General features: G+C 39.5%; 1 protein-coding gene across 1 annotated transcript; it reads right to left on the reverse strand.

Annotated features, from left to right (window-relative positions):
* Window positions 1–6,204: 6,204 nt before the first annotated feature.
* LOC129483906 (olfactory receptor 52N2) lies at window positions 6,205–7,170 on the reverse strand. The gene has a single exon (XM_055281320.1). The coding sequence runs from the start codon at window positions 7,168–7,170 to the stop codon at window positions 6,205–6,207; it is 966 nt and encodes a 321-aa protein (XP_055137295.1).
* Between the last annotated feature and the right edge of the window lie 9,368 nt (window positions 7,171–16,538).

A 16,538-nucleotide genomic window follows, 5' to 3' on the forward strand; every position in this document is an offset into this window, starting at 1 on the left:
TCACCTGAGACAAGGCAAGTCCCTTCCACCTATGAGCCAGTAAAATCAAAAGTAAGTTAGTTACTTCCTAGATACAATGGGGGTACAGGTATTGGGTAAATACAGCCATTCCAAATGGGAGAAATTGGCCAAAACAAAGGGGCTACAGGCCCCATGCAAGTCCAAAAGCCAGCAGGGCAGTCAAATCTTAAATCTCCAAAATGATCTCCTTTGACTCCTTGTCTCACATCCAGGTCATGCTGATGCAAGAGGTGGATTCCCATGGCCTTGGGCAGCTCTGCCTCTGTGGCTTTGCAGGGTATAGGCCCCCTCCTGGCTGTTTTCATGGGCCGGCATTGAGTGTCTGCAGCCTTTCCAGGTGCACAGTGCAAGCTGTTGGTGAATCTACCATTCTGTGGGATCTGGAGGACTGTGGCCCTCTTCTCACAGCTCCACTAGGTGGTGCCCCAGTAGGGACTCTGTGTGGTGACTCTGACCCCACATTTCCCTTCCACACTGCCATAGCAGAGCTTCTCCATGAGGATGCCACCCGTGCAGCAAAGTTCTGCCTGGGCATCCAGGCATCCTCTGAAATCTAGATGGAGGTTCCCAAACCTCAGTTCTTGACTTCTGTACACCCACAGGCTCAACACCATATGGAAGCTGCCAAGGTTTGGGGATGCCACCCTCTGAAGAAACAGCACAAGCTGTACCTTGGCCCCTTTTAGTCATGGGTGGAGCAGCTGGGATACAGACACCAAATCCCTAGACTGCACACAGCAAAGGGACCCTAAGCGTGGCCCACGAAACCATTTTTTTCTTCCTAAACCTCCCAGCCTGTGATGGGAAGGGCTGCTTCAAAGGCCTCTGGCATGCCCTGGAGACATTTTCCCCATTGTCTTGGTGATTAACATTTGGCTCCTCGTTACTCATGCAAATTTCTGCAGCCAGCTTGAATTTCTCCTCAGAAAATGGGTTTTTCTTTTTTATCTCATTATCAGGCTGCAAATCTTCTGAACTTTTATGCTCTGCTTCCTTTTTAAAACTGAATGTCTTTAACAGCACCCAAGTGACATCTTGAATTTTTTGCTCCTTAGAAATTTCTTCTGCCAGATACCCTAAATCATCTCTCAGGTTCAAAGTTTTATAAATCTCTAGGGCAGGGGCCAAATGCTGTGTCTCTTTGCTAAAACATAACAAGAGTCACCTTTGCTCCAGTTTCCAACAAGTTTCTCATCTCCATCTGAGAGCCCCTCAGCCTGGATTTCACTGTCCATATCATTATCAGTATTTTGGTCAAAGCCATGCAACAAGCCTCTAGGGAGTTCCAAATTTCCCACATTTTTCTGTCTTTTTCTGAGCCCTCCAAACTGTTCCAACCTCTGCCTGTTACCCAGTTCCAAAGTCGCTTCTACATTTTCAGGTATCTTTTCAGCAGCACCCCACTGTTCTGGTACCAGTTTACTGTATTAGTCTGTTTTCGTGCTGCTGATAAAGACATACTTGAGACTGGGCAATTTACAAAAGAAACAGGTTTAATGGACTCACAGCTCCACATGGCTGGGGAGGCCTCACAGTCATGGCAGAAGGTGAAATGCATGTCTCACATGGTGGCAGACAAGAGAAGAGAGCTTGTGCAGGGAAACTCCCATTTTTACAACCATCAAATCTCCTGAGACATAAGCAATATCATGAGAACAGCATGGGAAAGATCCACCCCCATGATTCAAGTACCTCTCACCAGGTTCCTCCCATGACATGTGAGAATTGTGGAAGTTACAGTTCAAGATGAGATTTCCGGGGAGACACAGCCAAACCGTATCACTGGGATTAGAGGCATGTGCCACCATGCCTAGCTAATTTTTGTATTTTTAGTAGAGACTAAACTACATGTTGGCCAGGCTGGTCTTGAACTCTGGCCTCAAGTGATCCACCCACCTCGACCTCCCAAAGTGCTGGGATTACAGGCACAAGCCACTGTGCCTGGCCTTGTGGTGCTAATAATCTAAAGAGCATGATTGGAGAGAATATCCAATAACAGTTAACATAATAAATATATAAATTATAATGATTTAGAAAGGAAGGTGTTCTATAAAAGTATGAGAGCAAGAAAGAGCTGGGAGCACTAGGTGCACTTTTAAATATGGTGGTCAAGGTAGAAATCTTTAATGTTGTCACCACTGAGCAAGAAATTATGCTTCTGTTCATAGTGGGAAGAAACTCAGAGTTTGCAATATAAAATATTTAACTTCTCTAATTTGTCTTCATGGCTTTTGTAGAAGTCATTTGTTAGAGTGAGTCAGAAAATGCAGAAATGTTGTTTAGTCCTGTGACTATGTACATTTGTGTAATACCATGTGGCACCTTTAAGAATTTGATGTTAACAGTGGAGGGTGTCCAGGTTCTTGGCATCTTGAACAAAGAACTGGACAAAATGCACAAACAAATCAAGGAAGGCATGAAGGGATTTATTGAAAATGAAAGAACACTCCACAGTGTAGAAGCAGCCTGAGCATAGAGGCTCAAAGGCCCTGTTACAGAGTTTTTGTGAGTTTGAATACTTACTACTTGGGGTATACTGTATGTAAATGAAGAGGATAAAGTAAAGTTACAAAGTCATTTACTCAGTGTATGCCCTGTCGAGAGAGTATTTCTTCTATAGCTGAAGTGTGGATCAGCCTTATGTTCCCTGCCTCCAGACCCTATTTTCCTGCCTCAATGGCAGCCATTCATATTTTAATAAGCCATTTTCTGAAAAAAAATTCCATCACTTTGTCCAGTGCAGGGCCATCACTGGAGGACTTTATAGCATCCCAATCATAAAGAGCATACTACAAATTCTTTAAATTTTTAAATTCCTTGTAGAAATGGTACAGTGTATTATAGTCATTAAAATTAAAGACACTGGAACCAGACTGCCCGGGTTTAAATTCAAGACCTACCACTTGCTGGCTATAAGGCTTTCATTAACTTATTAACCTTTCTGTGGCTCAGAAAGATTATCTTATCTGTAAGTTTGCTTATCTGTAAACTGGGCATAAAATAGTACTATTCTTACAGTTGGTTTTAGGATTAAATGAGAATGCAGTACAGTAATACGTTTCTGGAAAATAAATGCTATGTACGTTTTGTTGTTACTGTTGTTGCTATTATCTTGAAACTGTGTGTGTGTGTGTGTGTGTGTGTGTAAACAGTCAACACTTTGAAAGTAAGTCAGTATGGAGGAAGACATAAGGGATATCTACACAGGAATGCCTTGAGTTCTGAAAAGAACCTGAGTTGGTGCATGAAATAGGGAGTGAAAACTGAGAAAATGAGTTTTAGTGGAAGAAAGAAGAAAGTTGGGGAGGAAAAAATAGAGGGAGACAGGATTTAAGAGGCAGTGGTTATGGCGGAGGTGTGAGCAGTCCAGAAGGGTAACGAATGGGGCAATAGCTGCTTAAAGGTGAAGGGTGATTCTAATATACTTAGTATCTCACAGATGAAGAGCAATGTGGGGCATGCCTGAAGTTGTGACAAGACTCACAAAGCACTTCCTGATAGGATCTCTGTCTATCTTTCTAGTCACATTTTTTACTCCTCACCCTTTCTCTTTTACCTCTGAATATACAAAAACCTTTGTGAACCTAGACTTGCTATTCTTTGTTCAGCCTTAATATTAGAGCTAGGTTGTTTATTTTTTTCCAAATAATTTCCATCTGCTCTTTCTTGTAGGACACTTATACATGTAATTCGAGATTGACCTTATATACTGTTTTCCCTGTAAAATCTTTACTCACTACCTCCAATAGATATTGATGATCATGCTCTCAGGATTCATGAGTTTTGTGAACATCTGTGATGTACGATTATCTTGTTATCATTTTATAATGATTCCATTGCATTTTATATCCTCTACTAGGCAAGGAATTAGCTAGCGTTTTTGTTTTCATTTACATTTCTCAGCGTATAACATGGAGTCAGGCACATGATTGTACCCAGAAAAACTTGTTGGCTGACATTGATAGTATGTTTGTGAGAACTCAATGAAAACTTGCCCATGGCCAGGCATGGCAGCTCACACCTGTAATCTCAGCACCTTGAGGGGCCAAGGCAGGCGAATCTTCTGAGCTCAGGAGTCCGAGACCAGCCTGAGCAACATAGTGAAACCCTGCTTCTACCAAAAATACAAAAAAATTTGCTAGGCATGGTGGGGCATGCCTGTGTCACAACTACTCAGGAGGCTGAGGTGGGAGGATCACTTGAGTCTGGGAGGCAGAGGTTGCAGTGAGCCAAGATGATGCCACTGCAGCCTAACCTGAGTGACAGAGTGAGACCCCATCTCAAAAAAAAAAAAAGAAAAGAAAAGAAAGCTTGTCCACACAAAACTGATACTGCACTGTGCACTGCCTGTACAACTGGAAAGATTTATCCTCAAACTGTGATTTTCATAATGAATCAGAGTTGAAACTAATAGCTCATAAAAATAACTAAAACTTATCGAATGGTTAGTATACATCAGAGATTGTGCTACCAGCTTTTTTTGCATCAGAGCATTTAATCAGAAGAAACATCTCTGTGATACATTTTCTTTTTCATATTTGGTAGAAAACATGGAAGTCAAAATTTAGGGAGATTGTGTAGCCTGTCCAACTCTAGTGGCTAGAAATTAAAAGACAGAAGACTTAACACTTGAGACGAATTGAATCTGAAACTGGTGTTATATTTCCCCGAATTCTTTCCTACTAACTTTTTATTTCCTTCACACTGAATTCATTTTCTCTCTCTCCCCTTTCTTTCATATGTATTTCTTCTCACACATCCCTGGCTACAGTCCAGATTCTGAGTATCTTGAAAGCAGGAACTGTATCATCTGCCTCCCTCTCAATAAATCTAAGATATGACTAATAATATTGCTTAAATTAGTGTTTCAAAAAATGAATTAATGAGTGAATGAATAAATAAATTATAACATATACTAATAACTTAATGTTTTGCCTGCTTGGTCAATAATATAGCAATTATATTTTCAGATCCATTGTATAATTTATTTATTTATTTTATTTTTACTTTAGATTCAGAGTATACATGTGTAGGTTTGTTACAAGGTTATATTGCGTGATGCTGAGGTTTGGGCTTCTGTAGATTTTTTCACCCAGATAGTGAATGTAGTATCCAACAGAAAGCTTTTCGGTGTTTATTCTTCCCACTCCTTTCGAAGACCCTGGAGTCTATTGTTCCCATTTAGATCCATTTTAAATGGAGACCCTAAACTGATGACGTGGGAAAAATAGAACCCCTGGATATTCTTGTATGAATTATAGGGTATTGTAACACATATTTTGCTGACAATTAAAATGGGGAGATTTCATAGAACATATAAATCTAGCTTGTCTTTAAAAAATGCTGACAAATATTGAACACTGGACCCATGTTTCCCTATGTCTCTATAGCCTCCCCACTTACACACAATGCATAGATTGTCAGCAGGTCTGCTGTCCTTATTTTATTACCTTTCTAGTCTCACAAACATGTGAGTCTATAAACGCTTAGGAAAAGCATCAACTCTTTAAGTAATGGGTATATTACTTCTTTATTTTGCATTCTCTGCTTTGGCAGATCCTTGCCCCCACTCCCAACACACACAAATTCAAGAACTTGCAGAGACTTCAGAAAATTGACATATTATGGTAACTTACAAATTTATGTGTTTATTTTGATTTTTTATTTCTGTTTTTATTTTAGGTTTAAGGGGTACACGTGCAAGTTTGTTACATGGGTAAATTGCATGTCATGATTTTACTACCATTTTATTCACATCTTTTATGAAATGTTGTCTCCATTATTTTCTCACCACCTCAAACAATAAAATGGATCTAAATGGGAACAATAGGCTCCAGGGTCTTCAAAAGGAGTGGGAAGAATAAACACCGAAAAGCTTTCTGTTGGATACTACATTCACCATCTGGGTGAAAAAATCTACAGAAGCCCAAACCTCAGCATCACGCAATATAACCTTGTAACAAACCTACACATGTACACTCTGAATCTAAAGTAAAAATAAAATAAATAAATAAATTATACAATGGATCTGAAAATATAATTGTTATATTATTGACCAAGCAGGCAAAACATTGTTATTAGTATATATTATAATTTATTTATTCATTCACTCATTAATTCATTTTTTGAAACACTAATTTAAGCAATATTATTAGTCATATCTTAGATTTATTTATTTATGTTTCATTTGTCGTAGGTAAAACTAACCTTGTCTCCAAGTAAAAATTTAATTACACCTTCCCGAATCTGCCTGGTCTTGACTCCATAAACAATTGGGTTCATGGTAGGAGGCAGTAGCAGATAAAGGTTGGCCATGACGATGTGTATGTGGTTTGGGATATTGTGTCCTCCAAAACGATGAGTGAAAAAAGTGAAAAAAGCAGGAACATAGGTGATCACAATGGCACACATGTGAGATGTGCAGGTGCTGAAGGCTTTGTGACGAGCATCTGCTGATGACAGGCTCATAACAGCCTGCAAAATCATAGTGTAAGATACAGAGATACAGCAGATGTCAAACACACCAATCAGGAGAGCAACCAATAGACCATAAATAGCATTGACCTTGAAATTGCCACAAGATACCTTGGCCACAGACATATGGTCACAGTAGGTGTGGGGGATGAAGTTCCCCCGGCAATAGGGCAGGCGCTTGGTGAGGAGAGTGAATGGGATGATGAGCATCACATTCCTCAAGAAGGTGGCAAGAACAGCCTTGGCGATGACAGGGTTGGTAAGGATGGTGGCATAGCGTAAGGGATAGCAGATGGCCACATAGCGGTCCAGGGCCATGAGCATGAGCACCCCAGACTCCATCCCTGTCAGCATATGGACAAAAAACATCTGGGCCAGGCAGGCATTAAAGTCAATCTCTTTGAGGTTGAACCAGAATATGCACAGCATATTAGGTACCGTGGTGGTGCACAAGGTGACATCAGTGAAGGAGAGCAGGGCCAGGAAGTAGTACATGGGCCGGCGCAGGGCCTCCTCATGGCTGATGAGGCAGATGAGCCCACAGTTCCCTATAACAGCAATGGTGTACATAAAGCAGAATGGCAGGGAGATCCAGATGTGTGTGGCTTCCAGCCCAGGAACGCCATTCAAGATAAAGAATCCTGGGGTCAGGCTGGAGCTGTTGTCCCCAGACATGATGGCTGACAGGAGGAGAGCATTTTACACTCTTTAGCAGTGGCAGTTTCCTAGACCAGAAATGAAATCAGTACTGAGTAGAGGGCTTAGAAATAATGAAAAAATATGGTGACTTCTATAAGATGTCTAAAATGAGAAGAGGTGATTAAATCCCTCCAAATTCACACTGCCTAACTCCACATTCCACTTCCTGTTCTTCTTGGTGTATGATATTGGCGAGTCATTTTACCACTTTATGCCTCAGTTTCCTCAATCTAAAATGAGATAATAATTCCTCAAATCAGAACGTTGTCAAGATTTTTCAATAAGATAATTTACATAATGTGCTAAAACTTTACATAGTATATAGTGAAGACTCAACAAATATTATCAGTAATCACTACCATTATTATTATTTCTTTTCCCAATATAAAGCATTCCATGTGAAAAAACTTACCATAAGAAATACTTATGAATTCAGCCCTGATCCAACTCAAATGTCGTCTTGTACTTTAGAGTGGGAACGATAGCATGAGATTCTGAAAACTTCAACTGTATTGAGAGATTGTGAGGGAACTTTAGAAAGTAAATGCTAGCATAGGCTAGTTACTATGGACTTCAAGAGATTAAAATACGTTCTCATGTTTTAGATGAAAAAATATATAAATGTCTCTTAAATCAAGAATAAAATCCAGGGGAATTTTATCCAGCTAAATTCTTGCAAGTCTCCTGCTAACTCTAGGTTACTACGCAAGTGGACTTTGGAACTTCTGCAAAGAGAACTGATCTGTGTGGAATGATGCCTTGGATATTTTTGCTCCTTCTGAGGTAGCCAGAGGGCACCAGAGCCACAAAACTGGAAGGAAAAAAACAAGGACAGTAGGATATAAGGAGAAGTAGGAATTTCTGGCTCTGCACAGCCATCTTGTAAACTAAAACTGACCACCCATCACAGAAAATTATCATATTCTTCCAAGCATCAACACTATGTAACTAAACAGTCAATCTCCATTTATTAAATACCAACTGGCAGAAGACAACTCAGAGCCAGTTCTTTCTTCTCACACCTTAGAAAAAAATTCTCCCTTCCAGATGATTCTCAGCCATGCACATAAGCATTCCTGAGCCAAGCAACCCAGACACAAAACCCAGACACACCTGCTGTAAGTGCTGTATTCTAATTGTAAATTAGAATATATTTAAAAGAAGACAGCTAAGTGTCCACTCCCTGAAAATATAAGGAGAGCAGAGATTTATCGCATTTTTACTATAGAGACATGGCCATTCAGACTCAATCAGTTAAATCTTGCTCCCAGCACTAACTGGATAGACTTGAGTAAGTCCTAAAACCTTTCTTCTTACAATTTTTATAACTTTAAAAGGGGAATGATAATACTAGGTATACAAACAATAGAAGTGTTAAAATGGTTAAATTAGAATTAATCTTCCCATTGGTGCCTGGAATCTAATAAGTAAACAATGCATATTATCTATTATAATAACTGTTATGTTGTAAAATACAGTTTAACATACATTTATTGATTGTCTTGCCCAGGATCATTTTAGTTTCTAGAAATACGTTAGTGAACCAGACAGACAACATCCTCTCCACTTATGGAGCTAATATTTCAATAGGGATTGATTACTGTATTTACACTTAAAATAACAATATGGATATATGTTATTATCTTAATTTTATATGTGAGCAAATGGAGGTGCCAGGTTATTCAATAAAATGCCTAATGCCACAAAAATTGAAAACTAGTAGAGCCAAGATTCAAATCCAAGTTTGTTTGACTTCAAAGCCATGTGTTTTATCAATCTATATCTATTGTCCTAACTTACTGATTTTAACCCTGAACACTAGTCCCATAAGCTAAGCATAACCAGTTTAAACAAGTCATAGGGACACAGGAAGAAGCTAATTTTCAAGTGGGAGAACAAGGAAGCTTATTTTTAATTTATCTTAGAGAAGAGAGAACAAATGTGTAGATTTACAGAAAATTAGTTCTTAGCTCAGGAAGCTCTCTATATAAGAGAACATATCTGTAGGGTAGCTGCATTCTTATCCCTGGACTTGTTCACACAGATGCTGGATTGCACCTGGTAGAAGTATTGCATAGGAGAATTTCTGTAGGGAAATTTCTTCCAGCAATTCCTCTCAACAACTTCTAGGATTCAAATCTAGTCTTGAGTTATCTTCCATTTCTTCATAAAGACCATTTCCACTGGAAGCAATTCTGTGTATAGATATCTATTAATTAAGGCAAAAAATTTTGTTTTCTTCTCATTGGAAGCCAGCTACTATCTGAACTTCTCTGTCTTCAATGAATTATGAGGTAGTTGTGAATTTACTTCACATTGAGGGAAACTCTGTTTTCTCTCTTACTCCCCAAATAAATGGTACTTCTTTCTTGTACTGAAGACTTTGCAGTGTAGAAAAATATGAGTCTTTGGGAATTTCCCGAACTCACCTTAGTAAAGACCAGATTAGTATGCATGACTGAGTGTCCTGAGCATCAAGAGTTCTGTAGCAACCACATTCCACCTCTTCATAGCATTTCTGTGCCATCTGAGAATTCTCTAGACTCAAGTATGTACGCTTGATTGAGTCTCCACAGTTTGGTGTCTCATAGGGCTGTGGTCAGAAGGAAAAGACCCTTTGGGAATTTTGAGATTATTTCTATATTTACCAACTTTTTATGCAGGGGTAAAACAATAAAAATAAACAGTAACAAATGTCTTCTCTCAGGTATGGATTCTGATGAATAGTTCTGATAGTAATAAGAACGATTTGTTTTCATTTATATTCATCACAGTATCTATCTCACAATCTTGTTATCCATATATAATGTGTGTTTATATATGTACATATATATATATATACACATACACTATGTACATAACTATATGTGTAAAGTTTTATAAAAAATAGAGGGAGCAAGCAGGATGGAGAAAAACAGAGACAGAGAAACAGAGAATTCCATGTATCACAAAAGAGTAATAGAATTGTTCTGTGCCTAGTTTATGATTTGTCCTGAGTTTATTGGATAAATAAATGGATACATAAACACACATATGTGTGTATACACACTTACATTTTCATTTTTTTTTTGGAAGATTGTGGCAAAACAGTTTTACATATATTTTATATATATTTTGCCATTTGATTTTTCCTCTTAATATTTTATTTTGAATCAATTTTATCATGAATGTATTGGAAACAAATTTAAATGATTTTTATCATTTCAGATGCTGAAAGTATGAAGATTTCTAAAGTTGTCATTGAAAATGTGTCAGAACTCCCTGCCCCAAACTCTAATTCTAATACATTAATAGGGGAATTGTAGAATGGTGCAACCATTTGGCAGAACAGTTTAGCAGTGTCATTAAATTATATGAGTATCAAATCTATGACGTAGGAATTTCCTGCTTAGGCTATTTTTCTCTTTTTTTGAGACAGGGTCTCACTCTGTCACTAGACTAGAGTGCAGTGGCACCACAATAGCTCACTGCAGCCTAGAACTCCTAGGCTCAAGGAATCCTCCTGCCTCAGCCTCCTGACCAGCTAGCTAATTTTTTTTTTCTTTTGTTTTTTTTTTCTTTTCCTTTTTCTTTTTCTTTTTTTTTTTTCATTATTATACTTTAGGTTTTAGGGTACATGTGCACAATGTGCAGGTTTGTTACATATGTAACCATGTGCCATGTTGTTTTGCTGCACCCATTAACTTGTCATTTAGCATTAGGTATATCTCCTAATGCTGTCCCTCCCCCATCCCCCCACCCCACAACAGTCCCCGGAGTGTGATGTTCCCCTTCCTGTGTCCATGAGTTCTCATTGTTCAATTCCCACCTATGAGTGAGAACATGCGGTGTTTGGTTTTTTGTCCTTGCGATAGTTTACTGAGAATGATGGTTTCCAGTTTCATCCACGTCCCTACAAAGGACATGAACTCATCCTTTTTTATGACAGCATAGTATTCCATGGTGAATATGTGCCACATTTTCTTAATCCAGTCTATCGTTGTTGGACATTTGGGTTGGTTCCAACTCTTTGCTATTGAGAATAGTGCCGCAATAAACATATGTGTGCATGTGTCTTTATAGCAGCATGATTTGTAGTCCTTTGGGTATATACCCAGTAATGGGATGGCTGGGTCAAATGGTATTTCTAGTTCTAGATCCCCGAGGAACCGCCACACTGACTTCCACAATGGTTGAACTAGTTTACAGTCCCACCAACAGTGTAAAAGTGTTCCTAACTCTCCACATCCTCTCCAGCACCTGTTGTTTCCTGACTTTTTAATGATGGCCATTCAAACTGGTGTGAGATAGTATCTCACTGTGGTATTGATTTGCATTTCTCTGATGGCCAGTGATGATGAGCATTTTTTCATGTGTTTTTTGGCTGCATAAATGTCTTCTTTTGAGAAGTGTCTGTTCATGTCCTTTGCCCACTTTTTGATGGGGTTATTTTTTTCTTGTAAATTTGTTTGAGTTCATTGTAGATTCTGGATATTAGCCCTTTGTCAGATGAGTAGGTTGCAAAAATTTTCTCCCATTCTGTAGGTTGTCTGTTCACTCTGATGGTAGTTTCTTTTGCTGTGCAGAAGCTCTTTAGTTTAATGAGATCCCATTTGTCAATTTTGGCTTTTGTTGCCCTTGCTTTTGGTGTTTTAGACATGAAGTCCTTGCCCACGCCAATGTCCTGAATGGTATTGCCTAGGTTTTCTTGTAGGATTTTAATAGTTTTAGATCTAACATTTAAGTCTTTAATCCATCTTGAATTAATTTTTGTATAAGGTGTAAGGAAGGGATCCAGTTTCAGTTTTCTACATATGGCTAGCCAGTTTTCCCAGCACCATTTATTAAATAGGGAATCCTTTCCCCATTTCTTGTTTTTGTCAGGTTTGTCAAAGATCAGATACTTGTAGATATGTGGCATTATTTCTGAGGGCTCTGTTCTGTTCCATTGATCTATGTGTCTGTTTTGGTACCAGTATCATGCTGTTTTGGTTACTGTAGCCTTGTAGTATAGTTTGAAGTCAGGTAGCGTGATGCCTCCAGCTTTGTTCTTTTGGCTTAGGATTGACTTGGCGATGCGGGCTCTTTTTTGGTTCCATATGAACTTGAAAGTAGTTTTTTCCAATTCTGTGAAGAAAGTCATTGGTAGCTTGATGGGGATGGCATTGAATCTATAAATTACCTTGGGCAGTATGGCCATTTTCATGATATTGATTCTTCCAACTCATGAGCATGGAATGTTCTTCCATTTGTTTGTATCCTCTTTTATTTCATTGAGCAGTGGTTTGTAGTTCTCCTTGAAGAGGTCCTTCACATCCCTTGTAAGTTGGATTCCTAGGTATTTTATTCTCTTTGAAGCAATTGTGAATGGGATTTCACTCACGATTTGGCTCTCTGTTTGTCTGTGATTGGTGTACAAGAATGCTTGCGATTTTTGTACATTGATTTTGTATCCTGAGACTTTGCTGAAGTTGCTTATCAGCTTGAGGAGATTTTGGGCTGAGACAATGGGGTTTTCTAGATATACAATCATGTCATCTGCAAACAGGGACAATTTGACTTCCTCTTTTCCTAATTGAATACCCTTTATTTCCTTCTCTTGCCTGATTGCTCTGGCCAGAACTTCCAGCACTATGTTGAATAGGAATGGTGAGAGAGGGCATCGCTGTCTTGTGCCAGTTTTCAGAGGGAATGCTTCCAGTTTTTGCCCATTCAGTATGATATTGGCTGTGGGTTTGTCATAGATAGCTCTTATTATTTTGAGATACGTCCCATCAATACCTAATTTATTGAGAGTTTTTAGCATGAAGGGTTGTTGAATTTTGTCAAAGGCCTTTTCTGCATCTATTGAGATAATCATGTGGTTTTTGTCTTTGGTTCTGTTTATATGCTGGATTACATTTATTGATTTGCATATGTTGAACCAGCCTTGCATCCCAGGGATGAAGCCCACTTGATCATGGTGGATAAGCTTTTTGATGTGCTGCTGGATTCGGCTTGCCAGTATTTTATTGAGGATTTTTGCATCAATGTTCATCAAGGATATTGGTCTGAAATTCTCTTTTGTGGTTACGTCTCTGCCAAGCTTTGGTATCAGGATGATGCTGGCCTCATAAAATGTGTTAGGGAGGATTCCCTCTTTTTCTATCGATTGGAATAGTTTCAGAAGGAATGGTACCAGTTCCTCCTTGTATCTCTGGTAGAATTCGGCTGTGAATCCATCAGGTCCTGGACTCTTTTTGGTTGGTAAGCTATTGATTATTGCCACAATTTCAGAGCCTGTTATTGGTCTATTCAGAGATTCAACTTCTTCCTGGTTTAGTCTTGGGAGGGTGTATTTGTCGAGGAATTTATCCATTTCTTCTAGATTTTCTAGTTTATTTGCATAGAGGTGTTTGTAGCATTCTCTGATGGTAGATTGTATTTCTGTGGAATTGGTGGTGATATCCCCTTTTTCATTTTTTATTGCATCTATTTGATTCATCTCTCTTTTCTTCTTTATTAGTCTTGCTAGCGGTCTATCAATTTTGTTGATCTTTTCAAAAAACCAGCTCCTGGATTCATTAATTTTTTGAAGGGTTTTTTGTGTCTCTATTTCCTTCAGTTCTGCTCTGATTTTAGTTATTTCTAGCCTTCTGCTAGCTTTTGAATGTGTTTGCTCTTGCTTTTCTAGTTCTTTTAATTGTGATGTTAGGGTGTCAATTTTGGATCTTTCCTCCTTTCTCTTGTGGGCATTTAGTGCTATAAATTTCCCTCTACACACTGCTTTGAATGTGTCCCAGAGATTCTGGTATGTTGGGTCTTTGTTCTCATTGGTTTCAAAGAATGTTTTTATTTCTGCCTTCATTTCATTATGTACCCAATAGTCATTCAGGAGCAGGTTGTTCCGTTTCCACGTAGTTGAGCAGTTTTGAGTGAGTTTCTTAATCCTGAGTTCTAGTTTGATTGCACTGTGGTCTGAGAGACAGTTTGTTCTAATTTCTGTTCTTTTCCATTTGCTGAGGAGAGCTTTACTTCCAACTATGTGGTCAATTTTGGAATAGGCGTGGTGTGGTGCTGAAAAAAATGTACATTCTGTTGATTTGGGGTGGAGAGTTCTGTAGATGTCTATTAGGTCCACTTTGTGGAGAGCTGAGTTCAATTCCTGGATATCCTTGTTAACTTTCTGTCTCGTTGATCTGTCTAATGTTGACAGTGGGGTCTTAAAATCTCCCATTATTATTGTGTGAGAGTTTAAGTCCCTTTGTAGGTCACTCAGGACTTGCTTTATGAATCTGGGTGCTCCTGTATTGGGTGCATATATATTTAGGATAGTTAGCTCTTCTTGTTGAATTGATCCCTTTACCATTATGTAATGGCCTTCTTTGTCTCTTTTGATCTTTGTTGGTTTAAAGTCTATTTTATCAGAGACTAGGATTGCAACCCCTGCTTTTTTTGTTTTCCATTTGCTTGATAGATCTTCCTCCATCCCTTTATTTTGAGTCTGTATGTGTCTCTGCACGTGAGATGGGTTTCCTGAATACAGCACACCGATGGATCCTGACTCCTTATCCAGTTTGCCAGTCTGTGTCTTTTAATTGGAGCATTTAGCCCATTTACATTTAAAGTTAATATTGTTATGTGTGAATCTGATCCTGTCATTATGATGTTAGTTGGTTATTTTGCTCATTAGTTGATGCAGTTTCTTCCTAGCCTCGATGGTCTTTATAATTTGGCATGTTTTTGCAGTGGCTGGTACCGGTTGTTCCTTTCCATGTTTAGTGCTTCCTTCAGGAGCTCTTTTAGGGCAGGCCTGGTGGTGACAAAATCACTCAGCGTTTGCTTGTCTGTGAAGTATTTTATTTCTCCTTCACTTATGAAGCTTAGTTTGGCTGGATATGAAATTCTGGGTTGAAAATTCTTTTCTTTAAGAATGTTGAATATAGGCCCCCACTCTCTTCTGGCTTGTAGAATTTCTGCCGAGAGATCAGCTGTTAGTCTGATGGGCTTCCCTTTGTGGGTAACCCTACCTTTCTCTCTGGCTGCCCTTAACATTTTTTCCTTCATTTCAACTTTGGTGAATCTGACAATTATGTGTCTTGGAGTTGCTCTTCTCGAGGAGTATCTTTGTGGCATTCTCTGTATTTCCTGAATCTGAATGTTGGCCTGCCTTGCTAGATTGGGGAAGTTCTCCTGGATAATATCTTGCAGAGTGTTTTCCAATTTGGTTCCATTCTCCCCATCATTTTCAGGTACACCAATCAGACGTAGGTTTGGTCTTTTCACATAGTCCCATATTTCTTGGAGGCTTTGTTCATTTCTTTTTATTCTTTTTTCTCTAAACTTCCCTTCTCGCTTCATTTCATTCATTTCATCTTCCATCAGCGATACCCTTTCTTCCTGTTGATGGCATCTGCTACCGAGGCTTCTGCAATCTTCGCGTAGTTCTCGATACTTGGCTTTCAGCTCCAGCAGCTCCTTTAAGCCCTTCTCTCCATTGGTTATTCTAGTTATCCATTCGTCTAATTTTTTTTCAAAGTTTTTAACTTCTTTGCTATTGTTTTGAATTTCCTCCCTTAGCTCAGAGTAGTTTGATTGTCTGAAGCCTTCTTCTCTCAACTCGTCAAAGTCATCCTCTGTCCAGCTTTGTTCCATTGCTGGTGAGGAACTGCATCCCTTTGGAGGAGGAGAGGTGCTCTGCTTTTTAGAGTTTCCAGTTTTTCTGCTCTGTTTTTTCCCCATCTTTGTGGTTTTATCTACTTTTGGTCTTTGATGATGGTGATGTACAGATGGGTTTTTGGTGTGGGTGTCCTTTCTGTTTGTTAGTTTTCCTTCTACCAGACAAGACCCTCAGCTGCAGGTCTGTTGGAGTTTACTGGAGGTCCACTCCAGACCCTGTTTGGCTGGCTGTCAGCAGTGGTGGCTGAAGAACAGCGGATTTTCGTGAGACCGCAAATTCAGCTGTCTGATAGTTCCTCTGGAAGTTTTGTCTCAGAGGAGTACCCGGCCAAGTGAGGTGTCAGTCTGTCCCTACTGGGGGATGCCTCCCAGTTAGGCTGCTCGGGGATGAGGGATCCACTTTAGGAGGCAGTCTGTCTGTTCTCAGATCTCCAGCTGCGTGCTGGGAGAACCACTACTCTCTTCAAAGCTGTCAGTCAGACAGGGACACTTAAGTCTGCAGAGGTTCCTGCTGAGTTTTTGTTTGTCTGTGCCCTGCCCCCAGAGGTGCAGCCTACAGAGGCAGGCAGGCCTCCTTGAGCTGTGGTGGCCTCCACCCAGTTCGAGCTTCCTGGCTTCTTTGTTTACCTAAGCAAGCCTTGGCAATGGCGGGTGCCCATCCCCCAGCCTCGCTGCCACCTTGCAGTTTGATCTCAGACTGCTGTGCT

The sequence above is a fragment of the Symphalangus syndactylus genome, chromosome 6 (assembly GCF_028878055.3).
Source record: "Symphalangus syndactylus isolate Jambi chromosome 6, NHGRI_mSymSyn1-v2.1_pri, whole genome shotgun sequence".
In the NCBI taxonomy this organism is placed as follows: Eukaryota; Metazoa; Chordata; class Mammalia; order Primates; family Hylobatidae; genus Symphalangus; species Symphalangus syndactylus.

Coding starts and splice junctions, on each gene's coding strand:
- LOC129483906 (XM_055281320.1), bottom strand. CDS start 7,170: ATGTCTGGGGACAACAGCTCCAGCCTGACCCCAGGATTCTTTATCTTG.